Source organism: Pecten maximus, chromosome 12 (assembly GCF_902652985.1).
Source record: "Pecten maximus chromosome 12, xPecMax1.1, whole genome shotgun sequence".
Classification (NCBI taxonomy): Eukaryota; Metazoa; Mollusca; class Bivalvia; order Pectinida; family Pectinidae; genus Pecten; species Pecten maximus.
The window spans coordinates 34,235,417-34,260,454 of NC_047026.1; the positions used below are offsets into that span (position 1 = coordinate 34,235,417).

General features: G+C 34.9%; 1 protein-coding gene across 6 annotated transcripts in view; it reads right to left on the reverse strand.

Moving 5' to 3' along the window:
* LOC117339195 (transcription factor COE3-like) overlaps positions 1-25,038 on the reverse strand; it is a 66,918-nt gene that overhangs the window by 37,765 nt on the left and 4,115 nt on the right. For all 6 annotated transcript variants that reach the window (XM_033900649.1, XM_033900650.1, XM_033900647.1 and 3 more), the window contains exons 5-6: positions 21,941-22,014; positions 18,915-18,983 (exon numbers count right to left, since the gene is read on the reverse strand). In XM_033900649.1, the coding sequence (XP_033756540.1) occupies positions 18,915-18,983; positions 21,941-22,014 (143 nt within the window). The remainder of the gene's footprint in view (positions 1-18,914; positions 18,984-21,940; positions 22,015-25,038) is intronic.

Here is a 25,038-nt window from a genome sequence, read left to right on the forward strand (position 1 = left end):
ATTTAGTTCCCAACATAAAGTATGGATACTTAGTTCCCGAGATAAAGTATGAATACTTAGTTCCCGAGATAAAGTATGGGTACTTAGTTCCCGAGATAAAGTATGGACACTTAGTTCCCGAGATAAAGTATGGATACTTAGTTCCCGAGATAAAGTATGGATACTTAGTTCCCGAGATAAAGTATGGATACTTAGTTCCCGAGATAACCTATGGACACTTAGTTCCCGAGATAAAGTATGGATACTTAGTTCCCGAGATAAAGTATGGATACTTAGTTCCCGAGATAAAGTATGGACACTTAGTTCCCGAGATAAAGTATGGATACTTAGTTCCCGAGATAAAGTATGGATACTTAGTTCCCGAGATAAAGTATGCATACTTAGTTCCCGAGATAAAGCATGCATACTTAGTTCCCGAGATAAAGTATGGATACTTAGTTCCCGAGATAAAGTATGGATACTTAGTTCCCGAGATAAAGTATGGATACTTAGTTCCCGAGATAAAGTATGGATACTTAGTTCCCGAGATAAAGTATGGACACTTAGTTCCCGAGATAAAGTATGCATACTTAGTTCCCGAGATAAAGGATGCATACTTAGTTCCCGAGATAAAGTATGGATACTTAGTTCCCGAGATAAAGTATGCATACTTAGTTCCCGAGATTAAGTATGGATACTTAGTTCCCGACATAAAGTATGGATACTTAGTTCCCGAGATAAAGTATGCATTCTTAGTTCCCGAGATAAAGTATGCATACTTAGTTCCCGAGATAAAGTATGCATACTTAGTTCCCAAGATAAAGTATGCATACTTAGTTCCCGAGATAAAGTATGGATACTTAGTTCCCGAGATAAAGTATGGATACTTAGTTCCCGAGATCAAGTATGGATACTTAGTTCCCGAGTAAAGTATGGATATTTAGTTCCCAACATAAAGTATGGATACTTAGTTCCCGAGATAAAGTATGAATACTTAGTTCCCGAGATAAAGTATGGGTACTTAGTTCCCGAGATAAAGTATGGACACTTAGTTCCCGAGATAAAGTATGGATACTTAGTTCCCGAGATAAAGTATGGATACTTAGTTCCCGAGATAAAGTATGGATACTTAGTTCCCGAGATAAAGTATGGATACTTAGTTCCCGAGATAACCTATGGACACTTAGTTCCCGAGATAAAGTATGGATACTTAGTTCCCGAGATAAAGTATGGATACTTAGTTCCCGAGATAAAGTATGGACACTTAGTTCCCGAGATAAAGTATGGATACTTAGTTCCCGAGATAAAGTATGGATACTTAGTTCCCGAGATAAAGTATGCATACTTAGTTCCCGAGATAAAGCACGCATACTTAGTTCCCGAGATAAAGTATGGATACTTAGTTCCCGAGATAAAGTATGGATACTTAGTTCCCGAGATAAAGTATGGATACTTAGTTCCCGAGATAAAGTATGGATACTTAGTTCCCGAGATAAAGTATGGATACTTAGTTCCCGAGATAAAGTATGGATATTTAGTTCCCGACATAAAGTATGGATACTTAGTTCCCGAGATAAAGTATGCATACTTAGTTCCCGAGATAAAGTATGGACACTTAGTTCCCGAGATAAAGTATGCATACTTAGTTCCCGAGATAAAGTATGCATACTTAGTTCCCGAGATAAAGTATGGATACTTAGTTCCCGAGATAAAGTATGGATACTTAGTTCCCGAGATAAAGTATGGATATTTAGTTCCCGACATAAAGTATGGATACTTAGTTCCCGAGATAAAGTATGCATACTTAGTTCCCGAGATAAAGTATGGACACTTAGTTCCCGAGATAAAGTATGCATACTTAGTTCCCGAGAAAAAGTATGGATACTTAGTTCCCGAGATAAAGTATGAATACTTAGTTCCCGAGATAAAGTATGGATACTTAGTTCCCGAGATAAAGTATGAATACTTAGTTCCCGAGATAAAGTACGGATACTTAGTTCCCGAGATAAAGTATGTATACTTAGCTCCCGAGATAAAGTATGCTTAGTTGGTTTCCAAGATAAAGTCTACATGGACACTAAGACAAAGTCTACATATGTATATGCACACAGTTCCAGAGATAAAGTCTACATTTAAGCATTGAATGGCCTCTGTCCAGTTGGCATTCATATTGACTATGAATGCCAACTGAAAGCCGTTCAATTCTTATATTTACCATCTGCGATTTTTTATTTTTTCATGCGATTTTTGTTTTGAAATTTTCAAATTCAAATTTCCCGCGCTTACCAGTAGCAGGGATCACTTCCTGTTGGCAGTTCATAGGCTGGTGAACTCGCAACTGAATTGGTAGGGTTATATAGTGGCAGTGCCATACAATGGTAAATATATGTATATGCATAGTTTCCGAGATACTAGATTTCTCTTATATTTTAGTGATAGATCTTTAATCTTTTACACCATACTGTAAGTGTATCACGACTTTTCCTGCTTCCCCTGTATAGCACCTTCCCTGTATATCCTTGGAGATCTCCAATCGGTCTCTACTGCACACCATCAGACTGAATTATCCGCCAGATAGGTCCCCGTGGAACGCCTGATCCATTGTGGACTGTTCTCTAGTAAACCCCTGAGGACCCACCACTATATGCTATCAGCCCTCAGATCCCACTATCGATGGCCACATGGGTCTCCGTGGTAACACTGATCCCCAAAGTTCGCCCCCAAGGATATAACGTTTGGTGTGTATAGTTTTGTGATATTGTTATTTTATTAACTTCTTAATTAGGGCGATGCTCTGTAAACTACGCTAGAACAGCTGGAAGGGTAGACGGGGCGGCGACTGGTCCCTACGTTGCCTCCATACCCTGCGCCCTTTTAACGACGTATTGGTTCTTTGATGAAGAATAACACGCTATCTCATGAATTCGTCTCTTCATAAATTACATTTAATTGTTAGGTTTCTGTTACTTTCCAGCTATGTTAACTGTTAATTGCATTGTCCAATTTCTTGGTAATTCACCGATAGAAAATTATTTATTCATAATTAATGACCAAATTTACTGAAATGGCACAGCTTTGAATTTTTGTATAGACCAAACTAGTTATATAATATTCATATTAACTTCTATCCTTTTATGTTGAGGTAAAGAAAACAAATTAAAAAAATACACTGTTCCTTTCATTTCTGTTTAAATGGGATTTTTTCCAAAGAACAGAATCATCTAGTCATTTCTTATTCCTTTTGAGGCGGTCTTTTTCGCCGGATCGATGCTATAATTATCTGCCAAATGTATAAATTTTTAACATCCTGCTAGGAAAACACGATTCCCCAATTACAAGACATTTGTCACACTAGCCTACCGGATCAAAGAGTTGGTTAATGACTATATTGTAACACTCTTCCTATCAGTATCTTGTTATGTAACAATAAAGCTAGCAGTTCGAATATAAACATATTCATCCTACACCCTCTATAATCAACATGATATATTTGTATAGAGTTTTGACCGGTCTTTTCCCCTAATATGAAAACATTTTTAACAGATGATAAATTAATTAAAACCTTATTCTACATCTTAGATATCATTATGGTAATATTTAACTTACCTAATCGTTTTGTCTCGCTTACTATCATGATACAGCTTTCAAACGTTTAACAAACGCAGTGTAGGTAAAATATAGATTTGAATGAAAATAGACAAAACAAAAAATTAACATATGACAGAATTTTGAATTAGATTACAAACGGAATCTTCATTTAAGCCTATGGTCATCAACTGTGAAAGTAGCGGAAATCTGCAGAAAAGTTCGGCCGTTAAGCGAGTTTTACGAGCTTCAAGACAATAAAAACACCACCGAATTTATTCCTCTTATGCCTAGCAATTGGATTTCGCTCCATGGGCATTTGTAAGAAACAGACGTCGTAGGCAAAATGTACACCCCACAAGGGACATAATGTCCAAGCAAGTTTAAATATTGTACCTAATAAGATAATAGTCTTCCCTTGAACGAGATGGGAAGGCAGGTTGATGAATATTCACGAATTTCATTCCATCTGGGACTACAAGTTAAGCTAATCCAGAATTGGAATTACTTGCTGGAGTGTGTATGCCTTTCTCTAGATGTGTATTGTTGCGCTAACGATGAGCTCACGAGGGAAATTAAGCCTCGCCTAATCGACGGCCAGCTTACTAAGTCTTAGTGAAGGAGAGATAGGCTATGTATTTGTTAAATTTCTCCCTAGAGGGTAACCATAACCTCAGTCGGGTAGCCAACACTCGACATTTAACACAACATAACGCTCATGAACGCGTTACACAGCAAAAATAGCATCACCCAATTGTTTAGAAAACGGGCCTACAACACTCCGGAGGCCTCTGACAAAACAGTGATTACAGATACCTGCCGGATCATCAGGGCAACACCTGAAGGCATGCAATGTTTGGGGGTAAACTTATCACCAATAGCCTGTCAGGCTGTCAGTTATACGCCTGTTACCAACAACAAGTTTACACGAAGAAAGTCACAAGTTGATGGATCTGAATCACACATCATAATACTATTAATAATATTTAATTTAGTGCAGGTAGTATATATATATTATAGTTTATTTTTATCCCAAATATGTCAACAAAATCTACCAAAATTCATCAAAAATGTATATTTCGTAAAATAAATTTTGAAAAATAATACAAGGAAGTCTATTCGGAAACATTTATTTCAAAATAAGAATAACAGGGTAGCGATGTATATATATATCGGATAATGTATCGCACTAGAGTACAATTGCATTTCTTTTTCTGGTGATAGTATCATTATCCTTTATTCGATTTCATAATCTAATTCGTCTAGGTATCTATGAATCCTTTGGATACCATATATATCTATGTATGTATCTAGATCATTAACAGGAATCAATAATATAGTATCACGGTAGTGGCAACACATTTAAGATACATACAGATGTAGTAGAGACAAACCCCAACAATACCAATATTCCTTACATAAGCTTACCTCACGTGCTCTGTAGTTTTCTTTAATACTCTGCTATACTACCAAATTATGAAACATTCGTAATTTATTGTCTAACGGTTACAATAGATGAGCTTTTGAATTGATGGAGTCAAGATATGAATTTTGTAGGAGTTTCGTACTCCACTAGTCTAGCGTCACATGTTAACGGTTTGTCGTGCGGCATGCTATCCCATGACACTCTTCCTCTTTCCATGGCATCTCATCGATTTTTTCTCTCCGTATGAATAAAAGATGATGAAATATATAAATAATTTGTGCCTATCCATTTAGTAACCGCTGCGACTAAAGGTCCGATCCCGAATGGTTCCATTGGGAAAAAAAAGTCCACTGGGGAAACAGATTCCCGACCATCCTAACAATGGACGATGGTAAATGCATAAGTTGTATACTTCTTATGAGCCTATCGTAAAAGGAAATTTGGAAGAAAAACAGAACAGGGCCATTTGAATATAATATGTAGTCAATAGGCAATGTATTATAGCCGATAGCATTTGTTTAGGATATCATCTTATAACACGTGCCAATCGATAATATCATAAGCTACTTTATAGATATAAAATAAAAATGTCTGATTTATGCTCTGACAGAAGAAGCTAAACTTGATTAACTGATGAGGTAAATTGACATAAGGGATTAAAATGTCAATTGTAAACAAGGACAAACACAAATTCAACACGAATGTAAAGTTATAGAAAACGAAGAGACCAGAAAGTCAAACAAGATGAAGCCACTCATATTCTTGTTGATGTGGAGATGAACGTGTGTCATCAATACATCGGTAATTACACAATGATCTGACGCAAAAGAAAAATACTGTACTGAAAAGCCAGTGTGTTTTAATAACCATATTGCTTTATCGATCGGTGTTTTGTTTTAGTCTGAGCCTAGCTTTCACAGTCAGTTTATGTCACAGTAATTGTGGATATGTCTCCGCCTATATAAAACGCTATGTTTTATGCTAAAGCGTGCTTGGCCTTAATGACACAAAGCTATCAACATTTCAGCACAGTTTCTGGAGCCGACCCTATACACGTCACTAATTCGAATTTGACAATGATGAAAATCTCGTACTGCTATTTCCATCTGCTCGTTCGGAACGCATTATATATCATTAAGTTAGAATACTAAATACGTCCTAATACACATACATTGTATAAGAAATGTTACATTTATCACCAAAGTTATATCAATACTTTGCTTTAGTGACGAAAAGGAGTTAAATGCTGCAATCAGACAATGGTGACATTGAAATTCACATTTTTATATTTTGATATATTTTAAAAATAAAATCAACAACTAATATTTCTTTATTGTTTGCACGATAACAGATAATTAAATCTCATTTTTAAATAATCTTCATTTCTAATAATACACAGCTATTAATTGTCCATGCATCTCAAAAAACTTATATTGGTATAAAACTCGAATATCTTTTTTTATTGTATTAATTTATCAAAAATTACAAACTATCGAATGCATTGAGTTTTTCAATTAGATGCATAAAGCATCAATTTCTGTATCCGTATGACATGATATTCTATGGAATGGTATGCTTTAGTAAATCAGACACCAACAACATAGCCCTTGCCAGTTGCGCCGCTAGTTTCCACTCAGACCAAGAGCCACTCCAACTCGGCGAGACCTCATCAGCACTATTGTGAAGAGCACCCAAGAAGAATGAAGAGTCATTATTCACATCACTAGTAGCCTGGCCTTCCAACAAAACTGCCTAATATGTCTTAGAACCCAATTTATTATAGAATTTCCTTTAGCACACTTCTTGTCATATTCACAGTCGTTGTCGGTCTAAGATTAAAGCCACCGCCGGAGCGAGGACTGCGATAGACGAGCATGACCAAGAGCGACACTGGTGACAGAGGAATTACCCGCTATCATTCTTGAGTTAAACTGGACAATATAATTATCTGTTGATACAAGTGAAACAGGAAAGTGGCATTAGACAGAGGACAAACTGGAAACAGTTGATGGAATTACCGTCAAATGACTCTACTGAGCCTGGCACTGTATTCTTATCTAGTCTGGGAGGCTGGTTAGACTTCATTCAAGAACCTCTCTAGAAACGACACCACGCGTTAAAAACCTATTTGAACATTAGTTCTAAAATTCAAATAGAACATTTACTGACAAGGATCGACCAGACTATAAATACCGATAGAACAATGCCTACTGTTTAAATAATGCCTCGTTCCAATCCAAAATTCCACAGCATTGATCAAGATTTGTCTAAATATAATTTGCAGCAGGAATGCTGAGATAACCCCTACACTGGTGATAGGAGCCATGAATGTAGTTTACTGTAAATCGAATTAGTCGATTGCCATTAAAGATGTGGTCATTACTCTCTACATACCCTAATACGGAGACCAAAACGAGGACAATTTCACAATCGTATCAATGGCTCTGCTCGCTACAACATCCTTCGTAAGAGATCGCAACCTCGGACTGATTTCTAGTCGTATCTCGGTATAGTTATAATGAAATATTTCCTACGTAGGAAAACATACGTTAGAAAAGTAAATTTGACTTTTCTCCTTTACCAGTCTACGAGTAAGGGCACAAACAATAACGATTAGGGTAATAGAGGAAAAACCAACAAAACTTCATAACTGTCAACCATTCGGCCAAATTCCTAGAATAACATACTTAGTCCCCCTCAGACACATAAATCTGGCCTGCAAAAACGTCGGTGGATGAAGCTTTACGAGTTTTGTGAGTAAATAAAAACCAATCACAATATTAAAAATGCATGAAAGGCCAGTTTTCTGGATATGTGATCGCCAAATTCCGACAGGCCATTATTAGATTTGGGTCAAGAGAAAGGTGTATACTGACGAGTATTCGTGCCTTTTTATATGTACGAAGGAATATTTAGAGCCCGTTCATGTCTTAATAGATAGAGAAAAAATACATTGATGTATATACAAAGACAACTTTATCTCCGACGGGTAAGATTTAATATAATTTTTCATCACATGGGGGATGATTGAGGTCGCCATGTGTACTGCGACGGTCCTGGGTCACAGAGACTAGACATGACTTTACTCCGAAGTGATAACACACATGAAATATTCAGTATTACAGTTTTATTACATATTATGACTCGACGGGACAAAGGTGCAGCCTACCTCTTTGCGTACATTTTCCCCCGTGATTCATCAATTTCCTTGTTGTGTGTTCATTCGTGATTCAGTGTAATTATTATAAAGCTTGTTTACGCGTGTCATCATTTTCACGATTCGACATTTTGATCGCGATGTTAAAATCGTGATAATTTAACAGACGAAACCCATTTTAAATCAAAGTATTTGTTCCAAAGAAATAATTATTTTCCCCATGGTAATATCAAAATATTCCTACAATATTAATATCACCAATTCACTATGATGTGATTTTTTTTTTTTTTTTTTATATATATATATATAAATTTCAATTTGATTGCATTTTAGGAAATTCTTTAGAAAAAAGGTTTGACAATTTTGGAAACAGACATTGATTCCATAATAACTATTAGAATTTGAAATTATTGAGAGAAAAGAAGTTTTATAACGTTAATTGTAGTAACAAACGTTTAAGATGTATCATCATTAGAACTAGCCGTCCTTTGAAATAAGTTTGGTGTCTATCTTTATATATATATATGTGGCCTACTTCATGATTTATGATTTCGGGGATTGGTTATTGAATACGGATTATACATTTGATTGACAGATGGCTTCCCTATCAAATATATAATAAGTGTGTTTCACAATCATAGACGAATTACAATGAAATATATTTTGTTTATTTTTTCCGCAGAAATGATCACCGTTAATACCGGTTTTACTGAACATTGGCGATGACCAGCTGTCGTTCACAATGATTCTATTCCCTATTTATCCATCCATTGGCTTTTCCGTGCCTAAGCCTATATCATTCTCAAAACAACTCATTCATTAACAAAATTACAAGACTGTAGAGGATAGAACAGGTGGCCCCTTCGGGAATATCGGATCAACTGTATATCTACCAGAGCATACTCGATATCATCAGGACTGGGATAGACATCGCTCTCCGTGATATGAAAGATTCAGCGCTAATTCAAATCAAACTTGATTCACTTTCCGTGGAAATAATGGGACCACGGCCAGACCAGCACTGAGTGACATTGTTTATTAAAATCATAATTTCGATTCGTATTTGATTTCTATGGCGCGCATCGGCATTAACTGGGAAATATAGGGAGATTCGAAACAGTTATCATTCACGCGCGACATAGAAGTCCCTAATGTATTAAACTATAGGCAGAGTACTCATTATATCTATATAGAGATTATTTAGAAGAATATGTACTATGTCTCATGATTTAATTGCTTTCATCGAGTCGAGAAAAATAATGATTTTATTTGAATGTGTATGATTTTTCAAACTGGGTACACTGAACCTGTGGATTTTAAACTTTCTTTACCTTTGTTTCTGATTTTAATGGGAAAGATATATAAATTAAAGGGTATATCTGACTCTGGTTTATTACTATAGGGACTCACTAATTATTAGATATTCATGACGTACTCACACTTTTTGTCTATAAAACAAACACTATTCAATCTAGTAGTATTATTTCTTCTGTCTAATTAAATAATTCATTGAACTGTGTATTTTTGTACCAGAACTTGGTTTAAGTACTAGAAAGCGGGTTAATACTGTTGTTGTTGTTGTTGTTATTGATGATGATGATGATGATGATGATGATGATTCCATAAAACCTAGGAACTATCGAAATGGAAGCTTCGTTTGTTTGTTCATACCATCCCCTAAATTGAAAAGACAATTTGTTCACTGCAAGCCTGTCATGGATGACAGTCACGTCACTTAGTGATGAAATATTTATCGTGTTGACAAACTGAACATAGCTCGTATCATTATTGTGATCGGAGTTAAGAGGTCATTAAAATCACCTGGGTGAAACACGCCTTCTGAAACTCAATACCAATATTAGTAGGCCTACACCACGACTAGCTGTAACATGATGCTAGTCATGCTCTCTACCTGAAGCGCCACTGCTACGGTGGCTAGGAGGAATAAAGTTGCCAATATCTTCATTAATAATGTATTTAATTTTCAGGTCTATGAAACATAGTAGTCGGCATCACGAACGGTACAAACAAAGGACATAACAACAACTTGAATCGCTTATAGGATACACGCCAATACTCCAGTACAGTGGGAAAACGGAAATAGGGAATTTACATTTTAAATTGGCTATTTTCAACACTATTGAAGGCAACACTGGTAAAAGATATTTTTCTAAAATAAAAAATGGGAAATAGAGTTGACATGATTTCATGAAAACATGTTGAAATCAAATAGCATAACCTTAATTTATGACTCATCTCTACAAAGCATAAAAATATACCGGGATATCACATAAAAAGATATGTCTATAGTAAGCAGTGCAAGAAAGTCACAACAATGATGATATTGACCTAGTAAAATTATTAGGCATAAGATACTAAGAAACGAAGAAGTTGTATATTACCAACAAAGACATAATATGATTTTAAAAAATCGAAAACAAATAGTATTAATATTTTACATTGATATATGAAATGTATAATATTGTTTCAATAATACAGGATTTGTGTAAGAATCTTGGGATGGTTAAGAACCCCTCTCTACCCCTCCACGTGTCGATACGTCGTGTGGTAGTTTTATTTACAGTTATAACACACCTGTTCAACACGCACCTGTTTTATGAGAGATACCTGTCATTTACAGTTGACATAATCACAAGCGTTTTGTGGCCTCCCCATATCTCTACATAAATACACACCTGTTTGTTTACTTCTATTCCCCATGCTCTCACTCGCCCTATCATAATCAGAAATAATTTACGGCCCTAGGTGATTATCCCTGCGACAGACTCTGCTTTTGGGAGTTGAAACGTGTAGTTTTCAAATAGAGTCGTTTCTTTCAATTAACTCTGCATTCAGAAATCGTCTATCGGGCGACTATCAACAATCCCGAGAGAGCTGGGATTACTGAAGGGTTTCCGAAACATCCCTATTCCCAGTAGAACTCTTATTTTCATTGTAGCGTGACAAACTCCCGCGTTTTAAGTGGAATTATTTTCTCCCATAAGGATTGAAACAAAGTGAAGACCATTTAATTTTCTGTCGTTCATACAACTAGGTATGAAGCGAAGCCCCACCTTTACGAGTGAATATATACGATCTGTGCTGTCAGGAACACAACCCGAACGGCCCACTGGGAGCCAGGCTGATCTCGTGATGCTAGAGCTGAAGAAAGCCTTTGATCAATCGGTTTTGTCTCACTGTTGTAGCTCCAATCATTCGAAAATAAAAACAATAATTACAAACTCGAAAGGTTATAGCCTTGCTCGCCCGTCGATTCTCGGGAGTACGCTTTATTTATAGACCCATGTCTTCCAAAGAACAATAGGCTTTTGTCAAGTTTATGAGGAACTAATTTCATTATTTTTTCGAATAGTGTGATCAATGAGGGAGATTTTATCAACGTTAATTAGTGTTTCCAATCAACAGCAAATGGCTTTAAGTTAGAAATTTGCTTTTGAAATCAAAAGAGAGAAACCACAAGCGGCAATCAACCTGACAAGTAACGCCTAGTTGTAACATCCGCCCTCCTTACTGACATCACACGTATGATAGGCTCGTCTTTTGTTTTGGTTTTCTTTTGTTTGTCTATACTTCTAATTTATATTTTTATTATGCATTTAAATATATATATGTATTAATCCTTTTCTAAACATTTGTATTAACACATGCTTTTAAATTGTATTTTTTTCAAGTGTGCAAAAATCCATAATATAAGCCCTGAGTGTTAAGCAATTTATATAGGGACAGCACTACCATACATTCCTACTGTCACTAAATAGCGTTGATACGATTTGAAAAATGAAAAGAAAATATTCATTATGTAAAGAGATTATTTTTCGTCTGTTGAAATAATTGTTAACAATTGTGAATAATTACTAAGCAGGTTATTTCAACTTATATTATCTTGCTTGTCTTGATGGAAGCACGCGAGGAGTCTCACTGTGGGAGGAAAATTGAACGTGTAACCGCTGTGACATCCGGCCACCAGTCAATTGTAAACTAATTATTATATTCATATGCCAGCAATTCGGATGAAAAGCGGAGAAAAAGAAATCACCAGTGTGAATTGATTTAGAACGGGTTTTAATTAAATTATAAACTAAAATTTGTGATTAAAAAACACGGAAAAAGTTGTCTGTTGCATATCGGATGTTATAAAATTACTATATATTTTACTGCTAGTTAACGATATCAAAATGTGGGATGTCAATTAAAAATAAAAATGTGAGATATCTATTAAACAGTAAAAACGTGAGATGCCTATTAAACAGTAAAAAGGTGGGATTTCGATTAAACAGTAAACTGATGGGATGTATATTAAACAGTAAAAAGGTGGGGTGTCTATTAACTAAGTTAAAAGGTGGGATGACTATTAAACAGTAAGAATTTGGGATGACTATTTAACAGTAAGAATTTGGGATGACTATTAAAAAGTAAGAATTTGGGATCTCTATTTAACAGTAAGAATTTGGGATCTCTAATTAACAGTAAGAATTTGGGATGACTATTTAACAGTAAGAATTTGGGATGACTATTAAACAGTAAGAATTTGGGATGACTATTAAACAGTAAGAATTTGGGATGACTATTTAACAGTAAGAATTTGGGATGACTATTTAACAGTAAGAATTTGGGATCTCTATTTAACAGTAAGAATTTGGGATCTCTGTTTAACAGTAAGAATTTGGGATTTCTATTAAACAGTAAAAAAAATGGGATGTCTATCATTAAAACAGTAAAAAGTTGGGATGTCTATTAAACAGTAAAAAAAATGGGATATCTGATAATAGTGAAAATTTGGGATTTCCATTAAACAGTTAAAATGTGGAACATCTATTAAACACTAAGTGATTACTGTATCTTGTCTGACATAGTGAACTTATTGTAGCCATTGTTTTGTTTGATTCAGTGTAAACGAGCTATGGGGGATGTATTAACGTGTGGGAATATCGACCTCGTGGAGTACGTAAGACCCGGGCCACATTCCACCAATAACAAGGCAGTTTAATTGCATGTTTTGTTACAAACAGTATTGATTTTTTATATACATGTAGTTACCTAAGGACAAAAATCGAAGGTCGATTACTAATCAATTGTGTGGTGAAATCCGTGTTATACAAATGTACTACAGACATATTTGTGTTTACATATATAATCTTTACATTGTAGTTGTTATACATATTGGAATGAAATAAAGATGCACATTTATTACCGAGATAATATTTACTTATGGTCTTTAACTGGTGCTATTCAATGTATTAAATGTAGATCTGAAACACGATCACTAGTATGAAATAGTACATTTTTGTACAATGTAGTTATCTATATTACTTTCACTCTGTCATATGTATATGAAGAAATGTATAATTATTTTAATGCTACTATATGTTGGATGTAAAACATAGTTTTGTCCATTTAATTGTTTCCGCTGGGATTGAATGCAATGAAATACGTCATAAATAAATACCTATTTATTGAATATATTGAATTTTATATGCAAAAATCCCTACCGGTATAGATTCTATTATAAACGTAACCACTTATATTATAAAGCATACAGTCTATTCCAGTTAGATAGAACTATTAAATTCATAACTTCCTGTTCATATTAAATAGAGATAGTTCGTTACCTAATCCTCCTAATTATTAAGATGTATATAATGTATAACTTCCTATATTGTATTTTGGTATATTGTATTCTGGTATATTGTATTTTAGTATGGTATATTTTGTATGTTGTATTTTGGTATATTGTAGTTTGATATATTGTATTTTGGTATATTGTAGTTTGATAAATTGTATTTTAGTAAAGTGCATTCTGGTATATTGTATTTTAGTATGGTATATTTTGTATGGTGTATTTTGGTATATTGTAGTTTGATATATTGTATTTTGGTATGTTGTATTTTGGTACTTCGGTCTATTGTATTTTGGTATATTTTATTTTGGTACAATGTATTTTGGTATGGTGTATTTTGGTATATTGTAGTTTGGTATAGTGTATTATGGTATATTGTAGTTTGGTACAGTGTATTTTGGTAAAGTGCATTTTGGTATATTGTACATGTAGTTTGGTATGTTGTATTTTGGTACTTCGGTATATTGCATTTTGGTATAGTGTATTATGGTATATTTTATTTTGGTACATTGTATTTTGGCACAGTGTATTTTGGTATATTGTAGATTGGTATATCCTGTACAAGTCTCGTCATTACGTCTCATCAAACTTGCATGTTTCCTTGGAACTAAGATCAATATGAGATTCAGATACTTAAAGACAATAATAAAAATTCAAATTTGGATTTTCCCTCCTGTTAATCTCCAAGTTAATATGAACATAACATCGGTCTTATAAACAACACTTTTTGCAATTAAGTTTTTTTTTTCAGTGAAGGACACTTGTCAAACTTTCGCTGAATTGAACTTTGTCGGTTATATCAACATCTCGTCTAATACCGTACAAAATAAGGTTTTTTTTTTGTTTTAATATGTTGTGTTCATGGACACGTAACTGATGTCATTTTGCTCAGCCTTGTATATTTAAAGGGATTTACTTTATAACTCGAATGTCAACATAACATGTTAAGATAGATAATGCACTGGGTACACGATAGTTTTACTGGTTGGAACTGTCACCAGAATACCCATTCTTCATCGCTATCTTTTAACACGGGGAATGGAAATACGATGTGTTAAATACAAACTTACGATAACCCCAGAGATATATACGGCGTTCTCTCCATCAACCATAAACAAAGGATTAAAATAAAGCAGAAGATAAGGAGAAATGGTTGCCATGCCACCCCGTGCTCTGTGACAGCGTTAACGCTTTGTCAATTTACTAATAGACTCATTACATCAGCTTGAATCAAGCTTGTTGCTTACACAAAGCGGTTTTTATAGAGGAATACAGATTCCTTTTGTCTGAAGTATGGTGGTGATGCTTCAGATTCGATCTCGTGTGTTATTGAGTACAAGAGGTCGAGATGAAATCAGCTAAAAGCTGTGTTGAGATTGTGGTGACAGAAATTATTATGTCGGTACACGGTGATGGATACTAAGATAAATATTGAAATAATAGCATTAGGTTTACTGTTTAGTAAAATATTTCGATATTTATCTTGTGACTAAAATGACGATGTGTTGTTAATGCATGATGAAACCAGGTGATAATAATACAATTATATTCGTCCTTCCTTGGCCTTACTCCGTCCCCTCGTCAGCCAGAGATGGGTATCCAGTGTCTGGATTATCAGTAAAAACAAGATGATATATTTATCTGATGGTCAGTACTCAATGGTAGAAAAACGGATTCACTAATAAAATTAACATAGACACTTTCTGTTTGTAGATTTCCCTTAATCTGCAGTTATATTTGTGGTTTTGTTATTAAGTGGTGTTCATTGTAAAACAACAACAAAACAAACTTTAAAACAATTGCTTATATTATAGATTGTAATATGACGTGAAAATTATATATTTCGTGCCCGTGGCGTGATTTTAACTATTTATTATGAACGCGTTTCTAAGCTTTCACCAACACATTGTAAGTGTAATGAATCTGATAAGAAAGTGTGCCTTGAATTTCGCAATAATTTACACTTGTCTAATACCGGTCGGATGGTGATAAGACGTCTCGATAAGGATGATGACCATAAAGATCTTATATTCATGACAGTTGGGTCTATGACTTTGTGATTAACGTGATAGAGAGAGGGGATCCTGGTCTGGGTCGATCCTAAACATGCGCGTGATAAACACAAATATTGCATGATCATAAAAATAGAACCTCCGTTAACGTATGACCCTGGGACATGACATCATTGAACATTGCTGGGGTTTTTTTCTTTCCTTTTTTTTCTGTTGTACCAGTGCTGTTTATCACTGTATCAATCTACATACAGGGAATAACATAGACAAGGAAATGTGTAACTGTTGATTTGGATAGTGTCCAGTTGTAGGATAATGAACTACGGACAATTTTGAAAAGATGAAAAATCCAGTGTCATCGATATATAAATAAATAGAATAAATAAATTACTTGGAATGTTATTGTTACAATATCTAGCCTACTCTGTCAGTGTAACTAGACCTTGTGATCAGCGTATACATAGTGAAAAAATTCCTATCAAAGAATGAAAAAATATGAGAATTATTGATTTTACACTTGATATGAAAAACGGAAATAGTAATTAATCAGCGTGCTTTCCGTTAGGAATCAGTCTAATTATTCCGTTATTTTTTCGTTCAAGGGTCGACTGGCTGTGGGAAGACAGGACGCCATCAGTCACACAAACGACCATGAGGTGCCCTGTTCACTTTAATTAACCGTGTCAGGCTAATATGCAAGCATCGAAACATTAAAACCAGCTCGACACAGACGATGCAGGGGGTCACAATGGCTAAAGACCCGGACCAGCTGTCAACCGGGTAGGCCTATCGTACCGATGTCTGTTCGTCATGATAGAAAGTTCAAGTATATATTATTATTAACTGTAGTATTTGGGTAGAAAATGTCAATATGTGTTTCTGCTATTTCTGTAGGAATGGGGCAGAAAACACCATGAATATTTCTGTAGGTTTTGTGTATAGAATAGTGTATATTTTTCTAAGATTTGGGTAAAGAATACCGGTATCATATTTCTGGAAGATTTGGTATAAAACGCCGGGGTAAATTCCTGCAGAATTCAGGTATAAAATAACACTATTTATTTCTGAAGGAATGGTAAATATATTATCAGTATAAATTTATCCCAAACCGTTTTTAGAAAATCGACAGAATATCAATTAATTCGAACAATTGGGGCGGGGTGAGATAGGATGTACCAACTGCACATGTCACCAAATTACTAAGTCTCGTGCTGTGGAGTTTAAGAAGACGATAGGAAACTGCGCTATAAATAACCTTTTAGGCAAATTGAGGACCTTCATGCACGTGCGGAGGTTAAAAAGTCACAACAGACGTATAATTATCAATTGGTCTAATTAAACGCTAGCATATAATCATCACCATTTGCTGGTGCCACAATGACACACTGATTTCTAACGCCCAAAACAAGGAATGCTCTCTCATTCCGGAATAGTGTCGTCTGGACAGCTAAAATTATCAGAAACAGCATGTGACATGGTACGGAAGACACCGGCACATGTGGAACAGGCTTCTCTTATTGAAGTTTACTTTTAAACAGTGATTAGACTGTTTAATTGAAATATGACTTCAAAAGTCATTTTCTTGTGACGGAAACGCCAAACAAACCACCGAATGAATGAAAGAATGAATGAACGAAATAAAAGAATGAATGAATGAATGAATGAATGAATGAATGAATGACAAAACATGTGCCTTCGATTATCTTTTCCTGTATGCATATCAAGCATATGTATGTAACGATTACATGTTGTTCAATAATTTATTGAAAAACGATATACCCAGGATACATTATGCATATTAACATATTTCTGTCTGAATTTATTTCCCGTTGTCGGTAACATTTCCATCCTTTTCACACGAACTTTTTTCATGTGAGGCGTATTTTCGTAAATGATATACTATCCCTTGTTGAGTCAGGCAGACTGGAATCTGATCAATACTTCCAACAGTTCCAGTCAAACAAGCATAATGGCCCGGCTCCATTACTACACGTTTGGCCATTTTGATCCGAGAATAAAAGTATATGTCCACTTTGTCCCCGGCAGGAGACTCCCTGATTAACTGTTATCGATCCTTACTCAAAGATACATACATTATATATATACCAGACATATCTTTTCATCACGTGATCTATATTCATATCAAACATACCTATGTGCAGTAAACAAACAAAATGTTTATTTATGCATATGATAATCTATCCATCCTGACGACCCCCACCCCCACCAAGAGATGTAGACCGAAATGTTTTCATGAATACATACACAAATCCATATCGTAAAAAGTAATGATTATTCCTGGATGCATTAGAACAAAACGATATCATAAAAAAGCTTAATATACAATATGATAAAGATGTTTTACGATAGGTGATTTATTTACGACATTGTTAAACTCTCAATAGGTATAAGATACTTAGGGAATGTTGTGAAATTAAACAACCATTGCATTGTTTTTAATGTTGATGAAAAATAAAAGAAACATTCTACTGAAATAAATAAGTTTTAAAGATACGGTTGCTTGTTTTTATTTGTACTTAGTGTATCCTTCAGGTAGTGAAGCATTGTGATGGTATATTTATCTTTCTATCTATAAGTGAGGTTGTATTTATCCTTCTACTAGTATATCCTTCAGGTAGTGAAGCATTGTGATGGTATATTTATCTTTCTATCTATAAGTGAGGTTGTATTTATCCTTCTACTAGTATATCCTTCAGGTATTGAAGCATTGTGATGGTATATTTTCTATTTATTTACATACAGTATTTTGTTGTTAATTTGAAATCTATTTTTTCTTTGGTATCCTACAATATAAATACAATTTGTAATCGAGTTATATGTGGTTTGAAGCTTAAACAATAAACATTTACTTGATTTCCAATTATTTCCAAAACTTCACGAAGCTTTTATTTATTTATTTATTTTTCATTATTATTATTATTTATTTTTTTTATATGAGGGCTGTTATTTATATGCAGTTCATAATACTATAATTCACCTTAAGTCAGTGTTAGTCACGGGAGAAAACCCTTTGGATTATTCCTTACACTTGTATGTGGAGTTGATTCTAATAGCAAAATAAATTAAAACCGAATATAAGTTAGACTGAGAGCCTACCTGTCTATGATGACGGGGTCTGAAGGAGTTTCATTTCTGTTTCCACAACTCTTCTTATCACAGCAGCGACTGAAACACAAACAGAGAGTTAGTAAATAAGGGAGATAACCGAAAGCTATCGTGGTGATTACACCGGTTCCCGGTCTTAGTATCCCAACTTTCCGCTAGGACCGCGCTAACTAGTATTGTATCACTAGTTTAGTTCCCAAGGGAGGCAAATTTCAAATAGAGATAATAATTATATATCAAATTTGATAATCAGGGATGTATAACACAAATAAGATATTACCCTTTTTAATTGTTTAAGCGAATGACAAATAGCGGTTAAATGAATATTAATGTATTTGTTAGTTCAAACGACTTTAATATTCAATTCTGCCAAAGGTTAAAAAAAAATCAGAGAAACCCCAAGTGTATCATTGCGTATGGGTAGCAGGAGAAAATAGTCACGGATAATTGTTCATATAATATAGCGCGTAGTTTTAATTTCACAGCCACTTGTATACACTACTGCAGTTGTTTGCACTGGAATCCCGAACATTGCAGAAACAAACGCTTAATTGGAAGTCCCTGTTATGGCAAATATGTTCATGCCAATCATGTAGTATGTTAATCAAATTCATCTACAGAAATTAATTTATTATTCTTTTTTTCAATAAACAGAGAGAAAAAAGGTCTTTTGAAGGAAAGTTTCAAGTGTCAACTCAGGTTTATCATTTAAAGTTAATCTTAGATATTTTTAAATGTATATCTAAAAATGCAATTGTGAACGTAACGCACTTGTGGGATCTAACCTCATCGATAGAGAGTGACCTTGGTTCTATTTTAAAATGTTTCTGATGTGTATAGCACTTTAAGATGCCTTGCTCCTCAGCATCTTTTTAATTTTACATGTAAACGTGGAAACAAATAGCAGCGACAGTGGCAGTATTAATAACTTTTTATTAAAAATTATATGTCATTTTCGTTGTGTATTTCTCGTTTAACAGACGAATTTCCAATGCAATGTGTGTAAATAAGTATAGATACAGAGGCTTCCCAGTCCACACAGAGAAGTCCCGGGGGGGGTGTTCAGACCTCACCAACTTATCGGATACCCCATCGCAGATAGAGTAACTCAAAAGGTGTAACGAAATGTTAAGAGATTTGATCAACAACCCCTCCCCGTCCCCCACCTCACCCCCTACGACTTTCCCAGCTGGGAGACGCGTGTCCAGCACTGCGGAGGTATTATGATATAGTGAGAACTGTAGGACTACCGGTAGGTGGCAGTGTCTTACAGCAGGTGCGACATGTCAGAAGGCTGGATCACTCATACTAATTATAACCTTATTTCAAGTATATATATATATACTACATGTAATTATGCGTTCATAGTGATTATCAGCAAGCTCGTTACAGTGCTTGTAATTTTAACACAATTTATGCATGTGTCTAGGTACTAATTAAAACAGTAGCTTTGCTTACAAAGAACAATTGATTCTCGAAGATAATTAACTAATTAGCGGGACGTAAATAGTTTATTTTTTTCTAACTCGTCGTTCTTGGTCGGGTCTATTATAAACTTAGCTTGCGTGATCCGATCTGGACTACCTAGCATGATCCAATGTTGTCCATTAAAGGTGCCTTTAAGTCGTTAACCTCGTAGGTATTTTAGTCACCTTAACCATTTCTCTGTAAGCTCGCTCATGCAAATCTTTCCTTCTGTGCTTTGTTTAAACTCATCCTGATGTATTCCAGGCTAAATTATTGTAAATGAGGATGCTACTTCCGCGAGCTACTTAAAACCAGTGATCACAACAGATCAAAGTAAATGGGTAAAAAAAAACTGGATATAAATAATGGGCGCACAAAAAAATGAACAAAATAGATAATTACGTTTTTACCCATCTAAGTTATTTCATTTATAATTAATATTGACACAAGTACACAACTCTTTCCAATGTTCGAAAACAATACCTAATTGTTCCCAAATGAACAATAATAAAATCAATTTCGCACGAATGTGTCTTTATTTGTTTAAAAATTGAAGTTGATTTCCTATTAAATCAGAGTAGCCAAATTACTATAGATAGTTCAATATAACATCACACAACGTCATGCGATTTGTTTTATTATGTGATCCCTGTGGGTACGACCACCCGTTTACGGTTAGTTGGGTGGGATTCACCTTAATGAACAACCCCTAATTAATTAATCGCCTTCTAACAATTATAAAAGTTAGTTAATGCCGGTATGCTTACAGGTTCGCTGATTTAGTATAAATAATTACAAACTGATCAGATTTATCGCTTAGACAGCCAACCCTATGAATTGACCCCTTGGGAGGCAGGGCGCTCTGTTGCCTCGCCCTGACATTGTGTACTCATATCATACCTACTGATACCAATCTATATATGGCAATAGAACTCACATCAAAAGATATAAATTGTTATCACCATACGAGTAGATATTGCTCATAGAATATTCATTTTGTACGACTCGGGGGAAATTCGTAGTGTTGAATATGTTTTTGTAAGCGGTGTATGTATTGTGTTTGTAAAGTGCTGATTTCTACGGTAAACAATTGACACTTCTACCCGTAAATAATCAGAGAAGAACAGTTTTCGTAATTGATACAATACATTTAAGATTTAAGAATCTTTATCATTTAAAGATAAAAACTGTAAAAAAATATATATATATAAAAGAATAAGCTTGGAGTAAAAGGATATATATATACTTTTGTATTAAATAATTTAAAGAAATAAGCTTCGAATGCAGAATGTCTAACTTATCGGGATAAACATGATTCCTTCACCAATAGTTACCTAACAATGGTGTTAGGATGTTTAACCCATTTGGTCACCTAACCACTATAACAACTACAAAAGTTACCGAGAGAAAGTTCCGATTTACCCTCTATTGAACCGATATGAGCCATGCGAACCAGGAAAATATTCAGCTGAACTCTCAACTGTCTATTTAGCACTGTCCTAATACAGATCTGTTACTATTGTTCCCTGTTGTAGCTGGTGACTACTTACCTACACATCACCTCGTGTGTAAGAAGCACCCGACACATTTCCGGGTTTTTATCTTGACCTTCATAAACGATTGCCTGAAAGAATAAAGGAATAAACATTATACAGAATAGATGAAAAAAAGACAGAAAGAAATCCTAATATGGAACGCATGAACGAAAAAAGAAACATTAAACGGAATGCATGAATACAAAAAGGGATAAACATTTTACGGAATGCATGAATGAAACGGAGACATTATACAGGATGCATGCAATCGGAGAAATACAGCAGGTTGAAGTGTATCATTGTTTATTGCTACACGGCCCACAGGACGATGGACATCTTGGTGTACATCCAAAAAAGTCATTACAAACATAAATACAGTGATATCATGGAAGTTTCCGGTGGAAAGCTTTGAGATAATGTTGTAATCTTTCTTCCGTTTTATCCTGAATAACCCACAAAAGTTTTCTATCTAAACACATTTGGGAGTGCGTCCATAAAGACAACTCTCGTAGTGTGTAGGCTTATAATATTTACGTAATTATTCAGCATGTGCAAAAGTGTAGTCTGTGTCGATTGATTGATTAATTAATTAATTTATCCACGACCCATCAACAGATTTATTCATCTGTAAAACTTAGACATGGGCCCTTATATAATACACTACAGATGAAATGGAAAAGTTTTATTGAGTCAAAAAACCAATCCAGACAAGCGTTAGAATTGTATATGCAGGTAGTCCCGCGGGGAGAATTAATTATAGATCACGTACAGATCCCGGTGGTGTCAAGTCAGTATGTCATTTCAGCTGACAGGTGTGTAGTATAATTAAAATTATCGTAAGCATCTCCACTAACGATACCGTTATCAGCATACCTTAACATGTTTATTTCATAGGCATTTGAAGCTGAACGGTTTTACAGCTGGTTTCAAGGTAAAACAATTCTAAAAAATATATCTGAGATCAAACAAGGTCTTACAGACGTGTTCTATTATAAAATCGTTTTCATCAAAACAGAACAATTATAAAAATGATTATTTCCTGCCATATTGATTTTAATATGTTTATTTTCTGTTACGTTAACTCAAAACAGCATCCACACTTTTATACAACAGTTTATTTATGTTATGTATCCTCGACAGAGAACTGTTTTGTATATGTGCTGGGAAGTTTGTTAGTTGGAGATTGGTGTTATTTATAATACCAAGGTTAGCCCTGCAGCATCAACAAAGATCGGGTAGGTGATGACATTTATTTACAGTAGACTTAAAAAGATCACACTAGTTAACGGCATCCTCTCGTGATAAATTCAGTAAAATCAGGATAGTGATTATAAAACTGAATTTGACAGGTGCTTCGTCCTTCTAGGATTCGGCGGTGATACTACGGGTCAAAGTATGGAGATCATGAAGGTATTTTAGGAAAATTAGAATGAATTTAAATAAATGTTTGTGTTTAGGATGGGCACTGTCCGTCATATTAAATGATTGGATAAAGCTGGGACATCAATTACGTATGGATATGTTTATAATTATTGACAAGATTCCACAGGGTGTCCACTATGTCATTATACAAACATAGTGTTCTGTTAACTCAAATACCACTATCCACACTATAAACTTACATTATAGGTAAATAATTATGTACATCAAGAAATCTTGATCCTAATCTATAAATTAATATTTTATCAGTTTTATATATATGCATTAAAATGTTTACCATTAAATACACAAATCCAACACAGAAAACAGAATGTAAAAATGTCGAGGAAAGAACTATGAACTTCAATCCTTAGCGATTATAGCAATATAATTCAATTTAGTGTTTAAGGCTGCCGATACCAATATGTAGTTTGCAGTGCTTTAAGGATGGCGACCCCGCAGTGTATTCGATGGGTACTTTTGAATACCTTCTCCCCATCGTGTCTCTCCTCGCGTTCCCAATATGTTAGCCATAAAATATTTATACTACACAATGACGGCACAGGCATGGCTAATGAATAACGGACAATATTGAGCAAGTGAGCTGTAATAAGCAGTACAATGAGACTGGGATTAATTGATTCAGTTTTCAGTCCCCCTACAACGTGGCCGTGTCTATAGAACCCTCCCGCCTGCACTACCTAGCAGCATTTCCCAGTAAATTAGATCCAACGTTTTAGGCGGCCTGCTTCAGATCGGCTCTGCGTCGAGACATTTTTCTATGTGACACGCGCACGGAACGTGCCATAGACAGCATCACACAATTGCGCGAGAATTTCATTTACATTAGTAACCAATCTTTAAGCTTTGATGCCATATGTTCCGGAAAAATAGCATGGGGAACTAAAAGCAAAAACCGACAGTGTGTGACATTCCAGAAATCCGGATTTCAGGTCATTATTCATTATATTGTGTGCATGCATACTCGTCTCTCGGAAGCGTACCGATCAATTTTGTGTCCGGAGCAAACGGATTTCATTGCAGTTTAATTCAAATTATAACTAATAGTGTAGTTTTAGAAATATAAACACAGGAAATGTATGGAATTAAGTGATTTTCCGAGAGAGAAAACAAGTTACTGCTTTTCCGGAAATCAGGTGACGACAAACTCATAATTTCAATAGAGCTGAATTGTATTAGCAAAGAAAATCGATTTAGACGATGAAAAATTGAGTTATAACAATTGCATGATACAGTCTGTATTGTAAAAGCATTACGTCTATTCAACTGAGGAAATAGTCCGATTACAAATTAAACTAAAATGAATAGCCATGAATAGGGAATTCCATCAACTTCACAAACCGATGCTGGTGACTTTTAACGTCGGAAACAGAGGTCGGGTAAAATATATCCGGAACTACTATTATAATAAAAACATACAAATTGATTGTATTGTGAAATGTTATACTTCCTTTGTACAATTTTTTCGTTAATGTATATTACCAATAACACGTTCTATCACGGAATGATACGATACAATGTAAACAGACAATATATCACAAGGCTACCTGTCAGCTCCCTCAAGAGATGAGTTTGAGCCGAGTATCCTCTATAATATCAACAATGCGACACACGCCACCGTACTTCGTTCCGTCTTCACGCCAGAACTTTTCTCTTGTAATTTATAAGCAAAT